Source organism: Myotis lucifugus, unplaced genomic scaffold, assembly GCF_000147115.1.
Source record: "Myotis lucifugus unplaced genomic scaffold, Myoluc2.0 scaffold_72, whole genome shotgun sequence".
Taxonomy (NCBI): Eukaryota; Metazoa; Chordata; class Mammalia; order Chiroptera; family Vespertilionidae; genus Myotis; species Myotis lucifugus.
Window position 1 is genome coordinate 3,155,173 of NW_005871120.1, and position 19,931 is coordinate 3,175,103.

Consider the following 19,931-nt stretch of genomic DNA (forward strand, 5'->3'; position numbering starts at 1 on the left):
CTGCTTTCTGCCTGCAAATTTGCCTTTTCCAAACATTTAATACAAATAAAACCACTCGACAAAACTTGGTGATTAAAATGTCCTAAAAGTGCGCTAAGGTGATGCTGAGAGATCTCTATACCTTTAAGTGTAAATCTTATCTTACTGTATGTAAGTTATACTTCAATTAAATTGTGTGTTGTTGTGTGTTTTTTTAATATATTTTATTTATTTTTTACAGAGAGGAAGGGAGAGGGATAGAGAGTTAGAAACATCCATGAGAGAGAAACATCCATCAGTTGCCTCCTGCACACCCCCTACTGGGAATGTGCCCAAAACCAAAGTATATACCCTTGACCAGAATCAAACCTGGGACTCTTCAGTCCACAGGCCGACGCTCTAGCCACTGAGCCAAACTGGTCAGGGCGTGTGTTGTTGTTTTAAACTTCCAGTGGCTTCCTATTATTTTGGGCTAAAATCCAAATTCATTTGCCTGGAGCCCTTCAAGATCTGGCATTGGCCTGGCCCTCCCACCTCAACCCTCCGCTTGCTCTGCTCTCCTTGCTGGCTGAACCTCCTCCTCCCACCAAACTCTGCCCTACCTCCAGGCCCTGCAGTGCCCTCTGCCTGCAAGGCTCTGGCCTTCATCTCCCCACAATTGTCCCTTCTTTCCTGTCCTTTATGTCTCCATCTAAATGGGCTCACAGAGGCCTTCCCTGCCAGTGACACTGTTCTCTCTCTTTCCTTCTTACCAGCTCTCACCATGCTTGCATTGTTAAATGTCTACAGTATTTCACCATTAAAATCTAAGATCCTGCCTGGCCAGGCATGGCTCTCAGTGTCTGAGTGTGACCTATGAACCAGGAGGTCACGGTTTGATTCATGGTCAGGGCACACGCCTGGGCTGTAGGTTCTATCCCCAGGAGGGGGCATGCAGGAGGCAGCCGATCAATAATTCTCTCTCATTATTTATGTTTCTCTCTCTCTCTCCCTCTCCCTCTCCCTCTCTGAAAGCAATAAAAACATTTTTTTTAAATCTAAGATTTAGAAGGGCAGGGCCAGTCTGTCTGTTTCATCAGCATCTAACACAGTGGTTCCCAAACTTATTTGGCCTACCTCCCCCTTTCCAGAAAAAATATTACTCAGCCCCTGGAAATTAATTTTTTAAAATTTTAATAGCAGCTACTCATCGCCCCCAAATGCACCTGTGGCCATCACCGCCCCCCTGGATCGCTGCAGCGCCCACCGGGGGGCGGTAGCGCCTACTTTGGGAATCACTGCTCTAACACATAGGGGAGCTCAATCTGTTGAACCCTCCAATGATGGTGGAACCTGGATGAGGATGCTAAGAAGGGACCAAGGTATTCCAAATGAAGAACAGGTGTGCACAAAGGAGACCGCCATGAGCCAATTAGAACTGCGGGTTTGGGCTCGTTAAAAGATAAACAGAGGCATGTTTAAACATGTAAGAGTTTACTTAAGTGAAAATCAATTCAAATCAGGCAGCACCAAACTGGAAAACTCCTATGGAGAAAGTGGGGAAGCAACACAAGGAAATTGACTGGCTATACTTAAAGCTTAGCTAACAGTTTATGGTTGGTTGTTTATGACAGCACTTCGATTTCATAACCTTGAGGTTTACATTTTGGTTTACTTACTTTGTAGACAGTCACGGCATTAGAACCCCATCCGTCTAATGGCCTCCTTATTGAATCAATGAAACAGGCTGCTCAGTTCAAATGGAGAATTTCTGTGGCACTTATGTGCTTAGAACTTGGCAAAGGAGTAACAAACATCAAAGCAGGAAGAAGACAAAAGATCAGAACTCACCGGAGACTGCCTGCCACTTGCCAACTCCTTGTTGACATAGGGAAAGAGGACTTCAGAGGCACGGAAGCTGGCGGCAGGCCTTGGCTTGTTTGCTGATGACTCTTGGCAGCCTGGACATGAAGAACAGAAAGACCTAATCCTTCCACATCAATATATGTGCGTCAGGGGGGTAATTTAATCCCCGAGAGGAGCAGTCACTTTGAATGTGGTTAACTGAGGTGAACTTTGGTTCCGCCACAGGCCTCAGAGACGCTCTTGGGGCCCATTTGAGGTCACTGACTGTTAGTTCAGGTGTCAGCAGCCCTCTGAAGCCTTGCGGGAGAATCCGTCCCGTCCCTCTCTCCTAGTTTCCCGCAGTTGCCAGCAAGCCTTGGTGTTCCTTGGCTTGTAGCTGCCTCACTCCAGCCTCTGCCTGTCTTCACATGGCCGTCTTCCCTCTGTGTATCGCTAGGTGTGTGTCTTTTCTTCTAAGGACACAGGTCAGTCTGTTTTTAGGGCCCACCCTACTCCAGTATCACCTTATCTTGTATACATCTGCAAGGATCCTGCTTCCAAAAAAAGGTCACATTCTATGGTTTGGGGAAGGGTGTGAATTTGGAAGGGAAACTATCCAACCCAGTACACTGACCCTGAGTGGCTCTTAGGGAGTAGTGGCTCAAACCGTGGCCTGAGTTCAAGCACTAATTGTACTGACTGTGGACAGAAAGGGCCAGACCTGGCCCTGAGTGCCCATGGCACCAAAGGCCAACCAGACTTCTGCTGGCTCCTAGGTGCACTGGCACCAACAGGTGCCACCGAACCCTGGACACTGCCTTGGACCAGAAGCCTGAAAAGAAGTATCCTCTCAAAAGAATCCTGAAGCCCTAACCGGTTTGGCTCAGTGGATAGAGCGTCTGCCTGCAGACTGAAGGGTCCCAGGTTCAATTCCAGTGAAGGGCATGTACCTTGGTTGCGGGCACATCCAGGGGGTGTGCAGGAGGAGCTGATCAATGTTTCTCTCTCATCGATGTTTCTAGCTCTCTATCCTTCTCCCTTCCTCTCTGTAAAAAAATCAATAAAGTGTATTAAAAAAAAAAAGAATCCTGAAGTACATGCTACAAAGTAACAGGCCAGTTCCGTGGGCTTCCAACTTGTGTAGGTTTACAGGGCCTGTGCACAGAGGGGTTCCATGCTAGCTTTCATACTCTGCTCTCAACATGTTGAAATTCTTAATATTTTAACAAGGATCCCTGCAAATTATGCAGCTGACCTGCCTGTCCTCTTCCAAAATGTCAAGCTCAGTTGGTTAGAGCATCATCCCAATACGCCAAGGTTGAGGGTTCAATTCCTCGTCAGGGCATACACAAGAAGCAACCAATGAGTGCATAAGTACAGTGGAACAATGAATTGATGTTTCTCTCAGTCTCTCCTTTTCTCTCTCTCTAAAATCAATCAAAAAATTTCATAGCCCTGCCAGTGTTGTTCAGTGGTTGAACACTGACCCATGAACCAAGAGGTCTCCAGTACAATTCCCAGTCAGGACACATGCTCAGGTTGCAGGCTCCATCCCCAGTAGGGGGCATGCAGGAGGCAGCCTATAGATGATTCACTCTCATTGATGTTTCTATCTCTCTATCCCTCTTCCTCTCTCTCTAAAAATCAGTATAAAATTTTTTTTTTTTACAAAAATATCATTAAAGACAAAGAAAGGCTGAGGAGCTGTTTCAGATTCCGGAAGACCAAAGAGACATGACAATTAAATGCAACTCCTATTTTGGATCCTGGATGTGGGGAAAATAGCTACAAAGGACTGTTAAAATATTAAGCTATGTAAATTTGAGGATCTAATTGGTTTTATTAAATGATTCCAAAATCAGGCAGCACCTCATCTAGCAATTAGAAAGATCCAAGGAGATGTACAAAATGAAAGCCTTTTATGGACAGAAGAGGGAAAAGTGTGGATTATTTCAGGCAAGATCACCTCCTTCAAGAGACAAAAGGGGTCTATCAGGCAGATGTCAATATAAGAATGTCCAAACCTGTAGAGAATTTTTATAATAATGTATTTGAGCCAAACAGAGAATATGCCTGTAAGCAAGATCTCAAAAGACTGAGGAAAATGCTCCAGAGAATAACAGTTTGCAGTTTCTTTCATGCTTTTGAGATTAAGGAGGGATCATAGGGAAGATTAAATGAAGGTGGGAGAAAGCAAGGCACGGATCAATCAAATTACAGGATAGGTATTAAGATTTGTGCTCTCTTGAAGGAGGGGACTGAAAGAAGGAATTTCAAAGGTGTGTTAACCATGCACAGAAACAGAGGGCATGGCTTGCTTAAGGCAAAGATAAGCCTTTTACTAGGGCGTTATATGCCTGGGGCATGACTACCCACCATGACCTGCCTGTGCTGGGCTGTATATCTGGCGCTTCGGCCAGACAGGTCAGGCTGTGCTGTATGTTTCTAAAACACATAGATAGGAAGGTACTGACATCAGGCCAGGCCTTGAGATATGGTCTCATGGCCCCTTCCCAGCACGCAGGCCTTCTTTCTCAGAAGGCCCGGAAGTCTCATTCCAAATTTGGGAGACAAAGGACTGGAAAAAGTATAAATAAAGAGAGTTTCCTCCATATTGGGGGGCCCAGAATTTGAAAGACACATTTTCTCTGGGCCTCCACAAAATTTAATAATATGTAACTCTTGCAGTCGGCGCTGCAGTTCGGCCTCTGCTTCGGTGGGGTGCTGTAACTGTAGTCACTGGCCATGGAAGTTGCAGTTCAGCCTCTGCTTCGGCAGGGTGCTGTAACGGTAGTCAGCTGGCCAGCTTAATAAAGGCTCTTAAATTTAAATTCTGAGTCGGTGGTCTATCTTGCTGAGTGAACCCATAACACTGCCCAGTTAAGAATTTGTGATCAGAACCACTTTTTGTCTACACACATTGCCTCTGTAGTGCTGACCAGGAAAATCAGACTGACAGTGTAAGATTACCTTCCTGAGGGGGGCTGAAATTGCAATGTGGTGATGTGGGACTTAGCACAAGTGACTCCATTTGGGGCCTCTTGGGTCTTTTTTAATGGGACATTATAGGGACAGCTGGCAACATTCGAATGTGAACTGTGGATTAGTTCATAGAACTCTACCAATATGAAATGTCCTGATTTTATTGGCCTGTGGTGATGTAAGAAGGAAGACACAGAGGGCATAAATGGTGATGGAAAGTAAATAAAGTTTTAAAAAATGTCCTTGTTGGTAGAAGGTACATAGTGAATTACTGAGGGGAAGGACCATGATGTCTGCAACTTGGCTGCAAATGGTCCAGGAAAAAAAATGCATATGAATAAAGTACAAATACTGAAGCAAAAGGGTCAAACATGAACAACTGGTAAAGATAAGTAAAAGTTATAACAAAGTTCTATTGATCTTGCAATCTCTGTAGGGTTGAAATTACATCAACATTAAAAGTTCCGGCCACCACCCCAACGCCACGTCCCCTGCGAAGCTCAGTAAATTACCGGACGAGACCCCGCCACACCCCTAGGAGGGAAGGTACCGATTTGGTCCGCGCTGACAGCAGCCTCCAGAGCCCGAGAGTAACGTGGGTGGAGCCCACGTGACCGGAGGCCCGCGTCCAACATGGCGGCCTCCATGGGTTGCTGGCTCCTCTTCCTCACGCTGCTCAGCTTCCTCTGGGACGCGTCCGGCGGCTTGGGTTGGGGGTGAGTACAGCTCCCGGAGACCGTGGGGGAGACGCTCCCGGAGACCGTGGGGGAGACGCGGTGAGCCGGGTTCGGGGGGCCCCCCGCCCGGGCCCCAACCCCTCCAAGCTCACACCGCGCCCCCCCCCTACCCCGCAGGCCCTCCCTGGACGACGACTTGCTGCTGCCCTACCCCCGCGCGCGCGCGCGCTCCGCCCGGGACTGCGCGAGGGTGCGTGTCGGCAGCCGCAGAGCACGAGAGCTGGCCGCCCTCCCCGCGACCCCAGACGCCCGCCACCCCGCGGTGCGCACCTTCGTTTCGCATTTTCGCGGTCCGCGCGGTGCCCGGCCACCTGACGCGGGCTGCCGAGCCCCTGCGCACCTTCTCGGTGCTGGAGCCCGGCGGGCCCGGCGGCTGCGCGTCGAGGCGCCGCGCCACCGTGGAAGAGACGGCGCGGCCGGCCGGCTGCAGCGTCGCCCAGAACGGCGGCTTCTTCCGCATGGCCACCGGCGAGTGCCTGGGGAACGTGGTGAGCGACGGGCGGCGGGTGAGCAGCTCCGGGGGCCTGCAGAACGCGCAGTTCGGGATCCGCCGCGACGGGACCCTGGTCACCGGGTGAGGGGGCAGGAAACCCCGTGACTGTCGTGGGTAGAGGGCCTGAGGTTGGGGTTGTGTCCGTCCTGCCATGTTCAGCTCAACCTAATCAAGCTGAGCCTCCGCTTCCTCGTCTGCAGAAGGGGGTGAGGAATACCCTCCTTGCAGGGCTTAGCTGTCATCCACTGTCATGGAGCGCTTGTTTGTATAGGGGACTGTGCACTGGGGACGCGTGGAGCAGTGAACGAGTACACACAGTCTTTGCCTTCAGGGACTTCTCCCATTACTAGGAAAAATAAAAGCCAGGGAGATCATTAAGATGAATTCAGATTGTGTATGTGCAGTGAAGCAATGAACCTGGTGAACCGGTTGTAAATAGAGTGTTGATTTTAGGGAGGAAGGTCAGGGAAGGCTTGTTGGAGAAGGTGACCTTTGAGTGGAGGCCTGAAGATGAATCACACGTCAGCCAGGGTCAGACCTGGAGGAAGAGCATTGCAGTCAGAAGGAACAGCAAAGGCTAAGGCACAGAGGGGCAGAGGGGCTTGGTGTGTATGAGGGACGGAAGGAAGGAGCAGAGGATCAGAGGATGGCAGGACTGACTTTGAGACGAGACTGGAGGGCCATAGTGGAAGCAAGGAGGTCAGTTAAGAGCTGTACTGGCATCGGGTGGTAGCTTGGCCAAGACAACGGACTGTGTAGACCAGCGGTTCTCAACCTGTGGGTCGAGACCCCTTTGGGGGTCGAACGACCCTTTCACAGGGGTCGCCTAAGACCATCGGAAAACACATACATAATTGCATATTGTTTTGTGATTAATCACTATGCTTTAATTATGTTCAATTTGTAACAATGAAAATACAACCTGCATATCAGTTATTTACATTACGATTCATAATAGTAGCAAAATTACACTTATGAAGTAGCAACGAAAATAATTTTGTGGTTGGGGGTCACCACAACATGAGGAACTGTATTAAAGGGTCGCGGCATTAGGAAGGTTGAGAACCACTGGTGTAGACTGTTTATAAGGCTGCTTTTGGGATTAGGACCAGGCAGGTTCCTGAGGCAGGAGGAGAAATTGGGCAGTCAGGCTGTTGGGGGTGGGGTGGGAAAGGAGCCCCGCTACCCACAGCTGCCCCTGCTGGTAAGTGAACCTCACACCTTCCCTGTGTCCAGGTACCTGTCTGAAGAGGAGGTGCTGGACACTGAGAATCCATTTGTGCAGCTGCTGAGTGGGGTCGTGTGGCTGATTCGAAATGGAAGCATCTACATCAATGAGAGCCAGGCGACTGAGTGCGATGAGACACAGGAGACAGGTGGGGTGGGGGTGGCCACAGTGCTCCTGAGAACCAGGACCAGAGGGATCGTGGGGGAAGTCTTTCAGTCAGTACTACTCTAGGTTCTGGGGGTCAGGGATTAAGACAGATAAGGTGCCTGCTCAATATATGAGAGAGAAAATAGATACATCATTTGCTAAAAAGAAGTGGTAAATGCTAAGAGAAAAATAAAGTTGGGAGAACGGGGATAGGTGGAGAAAAGGAACTACGGACAAAAAATGGAGAAGTGCTGCTAAAATGTTCGTGGACCAGCAGCATCTGTGTCACCCAGGAGCTTATTTTATTTATTTTTTAATATATCTTTATTGATTTCAGAGAGGAAAGGAGAGGGAGAGAGAGATAGAAACATCATGATGAGAGAGAATCATTGATCGGCTGCCTCCTGCACACCCCCTAACAGGGATTGAGCCTGCAACCTGGACATGTTCACTGACTGGTGAATGCAACTGTGATCTCCTGGTTCATAGGCTAATGCTCAACCACAGAGCCACACTGGCCGGGCCCAGGAACTTGTTTTAAATGCAGAATTTCAGGCCTCCTTCAAACCTACAGGATCAGAATCCCTGGGGGTGAGGCCCAAGCTTGTGTTTTACCAAAGCCCCTGGGTTATTCTGATGGACACTCAAGTTTGAAAACCACTGGAGTGTGGAATGCTGGGGCAGGAAAGGGTCACCATGGCTCTAATGTGGAAATGAGCTATTTTAGACTGAGCAGTCACGGATGGCCTCACGGAGGTGGCGTAGATCAGGAGGAGCAAGCTGTGGGAACAGCTGAGCAGAAGCGCAGTCCAGCAGAGGGAACAGAAAGTGGCTGCAGGGTGATGAGAGGGAAGCCCCGGGAGATGCAGTAGGAGAGCAGGCCAGGATGGTCACGCTGGGCCTTGGGAAGGTGTTTGGATATTGCTCTAAGAACAGTGGAAGCCATAAGAGCTTTTCGGCTGGAGGCTGACATGACTTGATGTACACTTAAAAGTCCTTTGGCTCCTATGTGAGACTGGCTGCAATGGGCAGGGGGAGGCAGGGAAACACTGGATGGCATGGACTGGCAGGAAGTGGCAGACAGAGCCCACAGGCCTCCCGAAAGGCCCGTGATCAGCCCAGCTGCTTCTCTTTCAGGTTCCTTCAACAAATTTGTGAATGTGGTATCGGCCAGGACAGCTGTGGGCCATGACCGGAAGGGGCAGCTGGTGCTCTTCCATGTGGACGGGCAGACGGAGCAGCGGGGGTGAGTGCCAGGAACCAGAGCCTCAGGGTCTTGGGTTAAGTCCGCTTTGAGGAGCTTGCACCCACCAATGGCTGCCCTCTGACCAGCTGTCACCTGGGGATGCTCACACCCATCTGTCCCCTGCCTTCCCGTGGTCTGTACCACTTCCAAGAGCTCATCATCCTCCACACACTTCCTCTCAGGCTCCCCAGTTTACATCTCCCCCCTCCCGAGTCTCAGTTGGGGTGAAAAGAAATGATCACAAAGTTAGCAGGGAGAAGACCCCGATTCCAGTCCAAGCTCAGCTATCTGCCAGCTCTGTGGCCATAGGCAAGTCACTCAACCCCTCTGGGCCACAGTTTCGTGCTCTGTAAAGAGAGTGTATTATTGTGCTGTTGCTGTGTAAGAAATGAGCACCCATTTGTTCATCATAGTTCTGTAGGTCAGGAGTCTAGAGGGCTCACTGGGCTCTGTGTTCAGGACATCCCACAGACAAGAGTCAAGCCGTTGGCCAGGCAGGGCACTTATCTGGAGCTTCTGGGAAAGAACCCTCTTCCCAGCTGATTTAAGTTGCTGGCAGAATGCAGTTCCTTGCAGTTGTAGAACTGAGGTCTGTGTGTCCTTGTCGGCTGCCACCTGGGGCCTCGGCTCCTACATCTGCCCACATTTCGCCTCGTGTGTACCCTCCCCATCTTCAGGCCAGCAGAGATGTGTCAAATCCCTCTTATCCCCTTGTATTTCCAATCTCTCACTTCCTCTTCCACCACTGCATTTTTTTTTAACCCTCACCAATTGATTTTTAGAGAGACAGGAAGAAGGAGAGAGAGAGAGAAAGAGAAACATCAATGTAAGAGAGAAACATAGATCTGTTGCCTCCCACACACACTCAAACCAGGGAGCAAACCTGCAACCTAGGCATGTGCCCTGACTGGGAATCGAACCCACAACGTTTTGGCATATGGGACAATGCTCCAACCAGCTGAGCCTCCAGCCAGGGGTCTGCTTTTAAGGGCTCTTGTGATTCTATTGGGCCCACTCAGATAATCCAGGACAGGGTTCCCATTTGTTGACAGCTATGCCATGTAGTGTAACAATCTTGGGAGTGATCTCATTATATTCACAGTTTCTGGGATTAGGATGGGCGTCTTTGGGGGGGCATTTAGAAATTTGCCTGCCACCATGGACATGATACCATCCACCACGGGAAGTAAGAAGAATTGAACCGAAATGGTGGTGGGCACTGTCAGCAGTGCTGCTCTTGTGTTGCAGCATTAACCTGTGGGAGATGGCGGAGTTCCTGCTGAAACAGGATGTGGTCAACGCCATCAACCTGGATGGAGGGGGCTCTGCTACCTTCGTGCTCAATGGGACCTTGGCCAGTTACCCGTCAGATCACTGGTAAACACACCAGAGTCCCCTTCTTGAGGTCTAAGTCCAGGCCTGTCCCTGTCTCGTTCAACAAATACTGAGTACTGGCTATGTGCCAGGCCCTGGGAGGAGCAGTGAGCAGGAGGAGCTGAGATCCCTGCCTCTCACTCCGTACAGGAAGTACACATAGTGTACCAGTACTACCTAAGCTGGTGAAAGGGGGTTGATTAGTCAGGAAAAACCTCTCTGAGGATAATGAAGCATGAGCTAAGATCTAAAGGAAGAAGAGGTGGGTAGATGGGGGGGAGCGAGGGTGGAAGAGCCTTGTGGGTACGAGAACAGCATGTGCAAAGGCCCTGGGGTGAGAGGGACTGTGGGGGTTGGGAACCTATAAAAGTTTGGAGATGGTACAATGGAGAAAGGCAGCACTCGTAGGCTGCAGTAGGGGGTTGGAGGGGTCGGCTGGGGATGGTCAGTACCCCAGCCTCTTCAAACACTGTGTCCCCTTGCAGCCAGGATAACAACATGTGGCGCTGTCCCCGAAGTGTGTCCACTGTGGTGTGCGTGCACAAGCCCCGCTGCCAGCCGCCTGACTGCAACGGCCACGGAACCTGTGTGGAGGGTCACTGCCAGTGCACGGGGCACTTCTGGCGGGGCGCCACCTGCGACGAGCTGGACTGTGGCCCCTCCAACTGCAGCCAGCATGGGCTCTGCACAGAGAGTGAGTGGAGGCTCTGGGGAGGCAGCTCTCACCCGGGCTCCCAGGTCTCCCTGCCCAGTTCTGCCTGGGCCCTCACCTGACCTTCTCGGTCTTGTCTTGGCAGCTGGCTGCCGCTGCGAAGCTGGATGGACAGGGTCCAACTGCAGTGAAGGTAAAAGCCACAGGCCGGCCCTGCCCCAGCCCCGGGCACATGGGGAGAGGGTGAGAGCGGCAACTGCCTTCGTCCTCACCTCTTGGTCTGCACGTCGCTTGCCTCTTGCTCTCGCCTCACGTATAAATCACTGCATTGTTGTGCAGGGGCTGCTGCAACAAATGCTACGAACTGGGCAGCTTAAAACAGAAATATATTCTCACACTTCCAGAGGCCAGAACTCCAAAATCAAGGTGTCCTCAGAGGCATGCTCCCCCTGAAAGGTCTAGTGGAGGATCCGACCTCTTGCAGCTCCTGGTGGCTTCTAGCATTCCTTGGCTTGTGGCCTCATCGCTCCAATCTCTGCCTCCATCTTCACATGGCCTCCCTGTGTGTTCAGTCTCTCTCTCTGTTATCTTACCAAGGAGCCCTGGTCACTGGATTTAGGGGTCACCCTAAATCTAAAATGATCTCAAGATCCTTAACTTGAGTGTATCTGCAGAGACCCTATTTCCAAATAAGTTCCGTTTACAAGTTCTAGGTATTAAAGCGTATCTTTTGGGGGGACACAGTTCAACCCACTACAACTATCTACAGCTTAAACCCTCCGGTGGTTTTCTTTCACACTTAGTGAAAAACCCGAACTGCTCAGTGTGACCTGCCAGGCCCTGGGTGCTCTGGCCCCTCCCTGCTCACTGTGCCCTCTGCTCCTTTCTAAGTCTCAGCCTAACGTCGTGTCCCCAGGGACCTCCCACCACCACCCCCTCCGTGGTTTGCTGCTGCCAAGAGGTCACATCCCTGCCGTGTTTGTCCTCGCTTGCACTTTGACGTTTGCTTTCTGGCTTGCTGGCCACCTGCCCTCCTAGACTCAAAGCTCCGCGAGGACACAGTTTCAGGGAGAATATGTGAGCCTAAAGGCCACTCGGGGTGACTGAGGTCCATCTGCCACCTGTGGACCCATCTGGGAGAGATAGGGCCAGCTTTTGCAAAGACCCCCCTTTCCCCATCCCAGTTTGCAGCAATGGCTCCTTCGGGGAGGATTGTGCCAAGAAGTGTCAGTGCCAGAATGGAGCTGCCTGTGACCCAGTTCGGGGGACCTGCACCTGTCCCCCTGGCTTCACTGGAGACAGCTGTGTTCAGGGTAAGCTAGATGGGCCCCTGAGTCAGCCAGGAGGGAGCACCACCCTGGGAATGTGTGTGTAGCGGCTACACCGCTCCTTTAGCCGGGCTCTGTGCACACCTTGGGCCTATCCTGTCGGTTCAGGGAGAGGCCCTGCCGCTGGCACCTCCACTTCCATCTTCCTGCCGCCTCACTGCAGAGTGTCCCCTCGGCTGGCACGGGCCGGGCTGCCAGAGGCCTTGTGAGTGTGAGCACCAGTGTCCCTGCGACCCCCAGACCGGCAACTGCAACCTCACCCAGGCTCCCAACCTGAGCAGCATTCTCTCCCAAGGTACAGCCCCTCCTGACCCCACCCACCCACCCTGGGGGCAGGAAAGGGCGGACCCAGACCCTCCCGGACCCTCAGCCTCCCGGACCCTCAGCCTCACCCTGGTGTCTTACAGTGAAGCAGTGTCTCCAGCCATCCCAGGTCAGCCTGCAGACAAGAGAATTCTCCCTCCTCACTGGGTAGGTGCTTTACTGGGACCTGGGGCAGGGGTGGGAGGAGACCCCTCCCTCTACCTCCGAGGGACAGGGCAAGGCCAGCAGGTGGCAGCTGGGCACCCAGGTGATAGTCCTCCAACATGAGCACAGGGAGAGTCACAGCGGATTCTCAAAGGGATCTGGTGAGAAGGACCCTGGTCAGCACCCCAGTGGGAGTGGAGGGGGCCAGGCGTGGGCTTACTGTCCGTGGTTGTGACACAGCTTGTTCTCAGCTCCTGGTCCAGAAGCACCAGGCCCCACGGAGCTTGAATTATTCCTCGGGCACCTGTGTGCGCTCAGGCCTTGTGTTGAGGCTTTGCTTTCAAGCCTGACCTCAGGGAAGAGGGTATATCCACCACCAGAGTTTTTGCCTTATCGGTCTGGGGAGGAGCCCGGGCATCTGCATTCCAGGTGATGCCAATCCCTTGGTTCTCACCTCCCATGCCCCCAGCCTGGGTGCCGGCCTGACCCGCCCCACGCAGCCCCCTCCGGGAAACCAGGTGTGGGTACGAAGGAAGAGCTCCCCAGCATCGTTCCAGAGGCAGCCCTGGGAGCTCATCGGTAATGCGGATGCCACGTCCCTCCTGGGATCCTGACCCAGCGTGTCTGGGTGTGGTGAGGCCTGGAGAAAACTGAAAATGTGCTTTCAAAAGGCACCAGAGCAGGGACAGGAGCTCCAGCCCCTGGCCTAAAGCTCAGGCTCCTGAGGGCCCCTTCCCCCCCACACACACACCTAGAACCCATTGGCAACCATGGGGAGCCCTGCGGGCTGAGGGGCATGGCTGCAGGTCCTGCACCCAGCAATCTACCAGTGTTCACTTTCACCTTGAGAGCTGCAGCTGAAGATTCATAAGAAGAAAAAAAGATCGTTGAAATACTGCACCCTGTGCCCGCCCTCCCTGCCATGAGGAAGGGGTTCTCCCTGCTCCGTCTGCTCTGAGGACCTGGAGAGAGTCCAGCCTCTGGTCAGCAGGCATCCCATGGAGCACAGGATGCAGGCTGATGCCTCCCAGGCTGGATTAAGTCGTTTGAATTGATCTTCACAGTTTAGCATTTTTAAAAGATTAACATCTGAAAATCAGTAACATTCATGTAAAACCCCTTTTGTTAATAGTTTCTCTTGATATATCAGATAGATCCCGCATAGCATCTATCCGCACTGCTCCCTGAACATGTGTCTGGATGGGCCTCAGCCCCACAGGCCCATTTGCACCTTGACAGTCCCTGTGTGGTCCCTGCAGGCCCGACCCAATGCCCCTGTTGTGGGTGAAAGAGCGAAGTAGGAGGGAGGAACATCCCTCCAACACTCCCACAGCCCTGAGTCGGCCCCACAGGCCCCACTCAGGATTTCTCTCCTGTCCTCAGGACCACCTGTCTGGCCCTCACCCTGGCCCTGGTTTTCCTTCTGCTGATCAGCATAGTGGCGAACGTGTCCTTGCTCCTCGGTTCGAGGGCAGAGCGGAGCCGGCACCTGGATGGGTCCTATGTCTACCACCCGCTGCAGGAGATGAACGGGGAGCTCTCGGCTGCCGAGAAGGAACAGCTGGGTGAGACCTGCAATCCCTTCAAGGACTGAATGACCCAGCTGCCCACCATGGCCTGTTTGGAGGCTCATTTTGACACTGTCTGGCTTCTGCAAGGGATAGTCCAAGGCCACTGACTCTGGGTGGCCTCAGCCCCAGGGCCAAGCCAAGCTTCTGATAGCAGGTATGCCTCAGCCCCTCACCTGGCCCTCGGCCCTCTTGCCTGGATGTCTGCCATGGCAGGAGCAACCTGAGCAACACAGTGTTCCGAGACACTGCTCCTTCCCCGCCTGCCTGTGTCTGCTGCCATGAGGCCCGTCCCCCAGGGCCTCCGCCAAAGAGCCTCCAGCTTCCTGGGGCCTGCCACCAGCGAATGGAGCTCACCGTGACCAAGTGCAGGCTGATGCCTTGCACTGGGGTGGATTAAAGAGACAACGGCCATGTCACGGGACCCTTTTCTATAGACCTCATCATGGCATTTGCCAACTAGAATTCGGTTTCCTATCACAGGAAACTCCTTAGAAGGGACGGGGGATGAAATCATGTTTACAGGCTTTCTATTTTGTCATCCTACCACCCAGAGGGTTTTTATACCTCTTGAGTAAATTTACATAATTAAAGGAGCCCTAAGGCAGTGGCTGAATTCTGAATCATGGACTTAAGAGTGCTCCTGGGTCTTAATAGGCAGGGCTCCTTTACCAGAGCCCTGAGCAGGCAGCCCCCAGCACCTCCAGCTCCCTGATGTATCTGTTTATTTCATGTGCACCTGAGTCACCTGGAGACCTTATTAAAATGCAGATTCTGGCCCAGGGCTGAGTGTCTACGTCTAACAAGCTCCCAGGTGGTGCCGAGGCTGCCCCTGACCACACTTTGAACGGAAAAGGTTTAGTGCACATTGTATTTTAATAGAATTTAAATTAATTACCAGTGTTTAAAAGTCAGAGAGGTAGTAGCCAGGCTGATGCCCTCATGAGGCAACAGCTGGCCAGAGCTGAGACTGTGCAGCCCCATCTGGCCCTCCACTCATCGCAGCCCCAGCAGCCAGCTCCCCTCACCTGTGACCTCCAGCCTTGTAAGTATCAGAGTTTGTAAGGGTCTTCAGGAAGCCTGGCAGGTTACCCCCCTACCCCGTCCCATGAATATGTGCTTAGCAGTTGTTCTGGGAGGGGAGATGGAGACAGCTTTCAGGAAGTCTTCAGGTAAACCCATGCACATGATGGACTGCGTGTTTGTGTCATCATCCCTCAATTTCTACGTTGAAGCCCTAACCCCAGTGTGGTGGCATTAGGAGGTGGGGCCTTTGGTTTAGGTGGGCTGGTGAGGGTGGTGCCCTCCTGATGGTGAAATGGGAAAATTGAACTGGAACTCATGGTGTTCCTCTGGGCAAGATGGTTCCTGGATTCTTGTCCGGTCCATGGACGAAAGGTGGTATAGTAAAAGGTGGAAATTTATTGAGAAACAAGCACAGACTCCCATGTGGAGAGAGGGAAAGAGTAGACTAAGTCCCTTTTTCCCAACGCTTTATAAAGGCTGCAGTTTTTTGTGCCTTGATATCCCTTCTGATTAGGTCACTATAGCAACTTCAGAGCTCAAACCTCCTGTGAGGTACCTGAGGTTCCCTCCTCCTCCCTTATTGTTTTCCTATTCCCTTTGGGCTTTCCTCTTCCCTCTCTGAATGAGGGGCTTCCTTCCCTTTATTCTGTAAATGTATAGCTTCTGCAGCTCCCGGCTCCCTTATTCTATGGAAATGTACCTTCTGCAGCTCCCAGCTCCCTTATTCTATGGAAATGTACCCTTTGCAGCTCTGTAGCCCTGTGCTTTTTCCATGGATCCTTAATTCCTAAAATTTTCTAAACCTGCCTATTTCACCCCTAAAACCCCCTTTCAATGGGAGTGGCACCCATGACAAAAGGAAGAGACCAGAGAGCACCCTCCCCACCTGCTCACAGAAAGTGAGATGGCAGCGTGTACAAGCCAGCCTGCCAGGAACCAAATGTGCCAGCACCTTGATCCTGGACTGCCAGCCTCAGAACTGTGAGAAATAAGTGTCTGTGCTTTGTAAGCCACCCGGTCTGTGGTACTTATCATAGCAGCCCTGAGACATGGTGTAACTAGTAGTTCTCTAGTGCAGCCGAACCAGTCCAACAACCAGTTACTGCTTATCATGAAAAATAATCATCTCTCATGATCCTGGGTCTACTGGGTGCTTCTGTTGATCTGGGCCAGGGACAGTCACTTCCCCGGGGCTCAGGCCAGAGCTGAGGGAGTCATGTTCCAGGTGGTGTTTCGCCCTCCAGGAGGCTGGCCTGGGCTGGGGAATGTGGAGGGTGACAAGGATTGCAGAAGAGAAGCGGGGGAGGCCTTTTGAAACCTCGGCTCAGAAGTGGTGTGGCCTCGTTTCCACCACATTCTATATCAGATAAAGTCCCCAGGCCTGGATTTCAGGGGAAAGAAGACGGACTCCACCCCTTAATGAGAGGAGCTGCTAAGAGATGGGAAAGGAGCCCATTACTATGATCGAGTTACTATAAAGCGGGTCTGTTTCACTTTCGAAAGGAGGAATTCAGAATGGCTGGTGTGGCTCAGTGGTTGAGCTACCACCATGAACCCAGGAGATCACAGTTGATTCCTAGTCAGGGCGCATGCCCCGGGCTGCGGGCTCAATCCCCAGTAGGATCTCTCATCATTGATGTTTCTCTCTCCCTCTTCCTCTCCTTTCCTCTCTCTGAAATCAATAAAAACATTTATAAAAGAGAGAGAGAATGTCATAGGCCAGTTCTCAGCCTCCAAGTCCCTGGAAGAATGTCTGTGGGTCAGTGGGTCTGTCTGGCCCCTAAGTTGGGGATAGATAAGTGGGGAGCCACTGTGCCAGCCTGGGACGTTCCCTTCAGGGTGCTGCGTTCAGTCCTCTGGCCAGAGCCACAGAACCATTGACCTTCGGCATGTCGGTCAGGCACCCGGTGAACCCACAGCCCACAGCTCTCCAAGCCACTGGAGGTGCCACCTCCTCACAGCCCCTTGCCCAGTCTGTGCCCCCAGTTGGAGGGAAGAAAGGGAAGGTGGCAGGGCGTTCTCAGCATGTCCGGGAACTTAGGGACAGCCACTTGTTCACGGAACCAGGTGATGCTGCAAGTTTTCATTCCTCCTGGGAATGTAAGCAAAACTGCGTTCCTCCAGGGAGCTTGTGTTCCAACACCTGGAAGGTTCATTTTGCATTTTGCTTTCTTTATGGACCAAGCAGCCCTGCGCTGCTTTGATGATCAAGAGTAAGACACAGTGGCAAGAGCTCAAGCCAGTTTCCGGGCACCTTAGGATCATTTCGGCATATTCCTCAGGCCAGTTCCCAAGCCTGGCTGCAGTCAGAATGTATCCCCAGGAATGTTCTAGGATTGCAGACTTCTGGGCCCCACCCCAGACCCCTGAGTCAGGAGCAGAGGGCTCCGGGGATCTACAGGGAGCACCCCCAAGGCTCTGAGGCAACGGGCTGTGCAAGGCCTTGTCCTCCAAGCGCCAGCCTCTGCAGGGGCTTTCCTGCCTGTCCTTGGCTGAGTTGGCAATGCCAGTTCTGTGCACAGGCTTGCTGGGCTTCGGGCTCGAGGCAGAACCTGAAGAGGGCTTGTGGCGTGCCAGAGGGGTCCCTCGTTCAGTACCTGGGACATTCCTTCCCTGTGACCCTAAGGATTTTTTTTTTAATGTGTCATGGGGGTATCTATTATCTTTGCCCGACATCCAGCCCCTCTTTTAACATCTGCCCCGTCTGAGGCTGGGTCCTCCCAGCAGCAGAACCTGAGACAAGGATGTGAGGGCTAGTAGAGTATTTGGGAGGTGACCCCAGGAACCCCTGGATGAGGGGAGAAGGGAAGGCAGCCTGTACGTGGTACGTTAGTGAGCAGTTCCCTACCTTGGGCAGCCAGGCTCACGGCCGGGGCCTCTAGGAAAGGGGAAGCTGGTGTGTTTACGAGCCAATACTAATTTATCATGGGTTGAGGGCTGCTCCTGGGGGTTAACTGGCATTTCCTTCCTGCTCTACGAGGGCCACAAGCCTCCATCAAGTTGCTTTGGGGCACTACCTCTTCCCCTTTTTCCATCCTTGGGGTTGGGGGGGCCCCCCCCCCCCCCCCCCGCCAAGTCCAGATGGCATCAGCGAATGGTTCAGAGACAGGCCTATGTCCCAGTTGACCAGTCAGAGCTCAGAGCTCACCCTAGAAATTCTGCAGGGACCTGGGGGGGAAAAACTCCACTGGGATTATCCAGCTTCCAGGGTATGGGCCACGTGGAGGAGGAGAGCGAAGCCAACATGGAGAATGGAACCAAGAGAGAAGGGGGATATTTGAGCCCCTAGATCCAGCTATACCTGAAGCCAGTGTCATTCTTGGAGTTCCCGATTATGTGGATCAATTAATCCCCATTTTTGCCTGAAGCAGATTGTGTTAGATTTTGGGGTCTCTGGCAACCCAAAGAGTCTGACAGTCATAATGTGCCATTCCAGGAGAGGCACGTTTTGGGCTGGGGCATTTGTAGAGCTTACATGGGGACATGGAGCAAGAGACAGAAAAGTGTCTGAGATTCCATTACCTACCTTTGGTGGTGCAGGGACATGTGTGACATAAACATAGAAAGAGCTGAAGTCATGAAGCTCCAGGATTGTGAGCTGGGGATTAACATGGTCTAGTTAGGGCAGTGCAAGGCTCCTCCCCACCTCATGGTAGTGGTGGTCCAACTTGGAACGCTGGGAGTCCTGTGCTGGGCAGTTAGTTACCAAGGTGACACATAGCTCAGCTGCTGGGATTCTCTTTACAAAATTCCAGCATCAGGAAAGACTCCAGAGAAAAGTTTCAATTCCAGAACCAAAGGGTGGGCAATGGAAACAGAATTCAAGTGCAATGCCACAGCTTTGAACGGATTCTCAAAGGGGTCTGTCTCAGAAAAATCTGGGCTCCAGAAAACTCTTAAGTCAGAGGTTTCAAATTGTGCTTCCTGGGAACCCCCATTCCTCAAAAATGCCTTGTGTGTGAGGAGACACTGAAGGGAGGGGTGGGGAAGGGACTGGGAGAACTCCGAAAGCCACAGCTGCCTCTGCCGCCCCTGAGGGCCACCCAGCACCTTTCCTTCTGGCTCTTTCCAGCTCCTTCCAGGCCCTGCCCAATCTCCCACACCAGTGCCCTGAGACCCCCTCCACAGAGGCCCCGGAGGTCTGGCCTCAGAGGAAGAATTGTCCCAGAGGCTGTCTCTGGGCCACAGGGAGCCCTGGCATGCTCTGTTCTCTGCACACCCAAGTCCCAGGGGGCTTCTGGAAGGCAATCCTGTTGTGGACAAAAGGGGCCACATGTGAACCTGACAAGCTCAGGGAAGGCCTGCTAGACTCAGAGACCTAAAGTAACCACAAAGGATGGTCTGAAATTAAACTTTAACTAAAAGCAGTTCTGGTGGGTAGTTACATCCTAGGCCGGTATCTTCACTGACAAGGTCAACCTTTACCTGATCTGAGCCTATCTGTCTCTTTGCATCTATAATAACATACCCTTGAAATGTCTAGGTAACTTGTAACTTCCCTTTTTCTGGACCCCTTGGGGCACAACCTAATGTGCTGGGCGCCAGGACAGATAACACAAATTCATTATCATGTGAATTGTTCCTGCACCCACCTAAGTATGTGTCTATCCAATCCCAGGGATCCCCCCCTTCCCACCCCGGCTTTGCTTTCTCCTGCCTCTCTAGTCTATCACCAATGGATTTCATGTAACCCAGCTACTTCCCTTTCCTTTGATTGCACTGTATAAATACAGATGTAACCTGCCATTCTCCGGAGCATTATCTCAATTCATTGAGGTTCTGCTTCCCAGCATAAGTCAACAGTTTGGCTCAAATAAACTCACAAAAATTCTTTACAGGTTTCAAAGGTTTTTCACGTTAACACTCTGGAGACAGAGGT

General features: G+C 52.1%; 1 protein-coding gene and 1 long non-coding RNA gene across 2 annotated transcripts; one reads left to right on the top strand and one right to left on the bottom strand.

The window, feature by feature from the left end:
- Positions 1-1,435: 1,435 nt before the first annotated feature.
- On the bottom strand, positions 1,436-5,473 carry LOC106697462. Its single transcript, XR_002829704.1, has 2 exons — positions 5,336-5,473; positions 1,436-1,919 (listed from the first exon to the last, which is right to left on the bottom strand). It is a non-coding gene; the product is annotated as an uncharacterized LOC106697462 (long non-coding RNA).
- NAGPA (N-acetylglucosamine-1-phosphodiester alpha-N-acetylglucosaminidase) lies at positions 5,352-14,396 on the top strand. Its single transcript, XM_023755219.1, is given in 11 exon segments — positions 5,352-5,501; positions 5,640-5,814; positions 5,816-6,096; positions 7,252-7,391; positions 8,528-8,636; positions 9,885-10,013; positions 10,496-10,704; positions 10,808-10,855; positions 12,154-12,285; positions 12,398-12,461; positions 13,842-14,396. Coding segments are annotated over 11 exon segments (1,581 nt in total). The 5' UTR covers positions 5,352-5,418; the 3' UTR covers positions 14,053-14,396.
- The last annotated feature ends 5,535 nt before the right edge of the window (positions 14,397-19,931 follow it).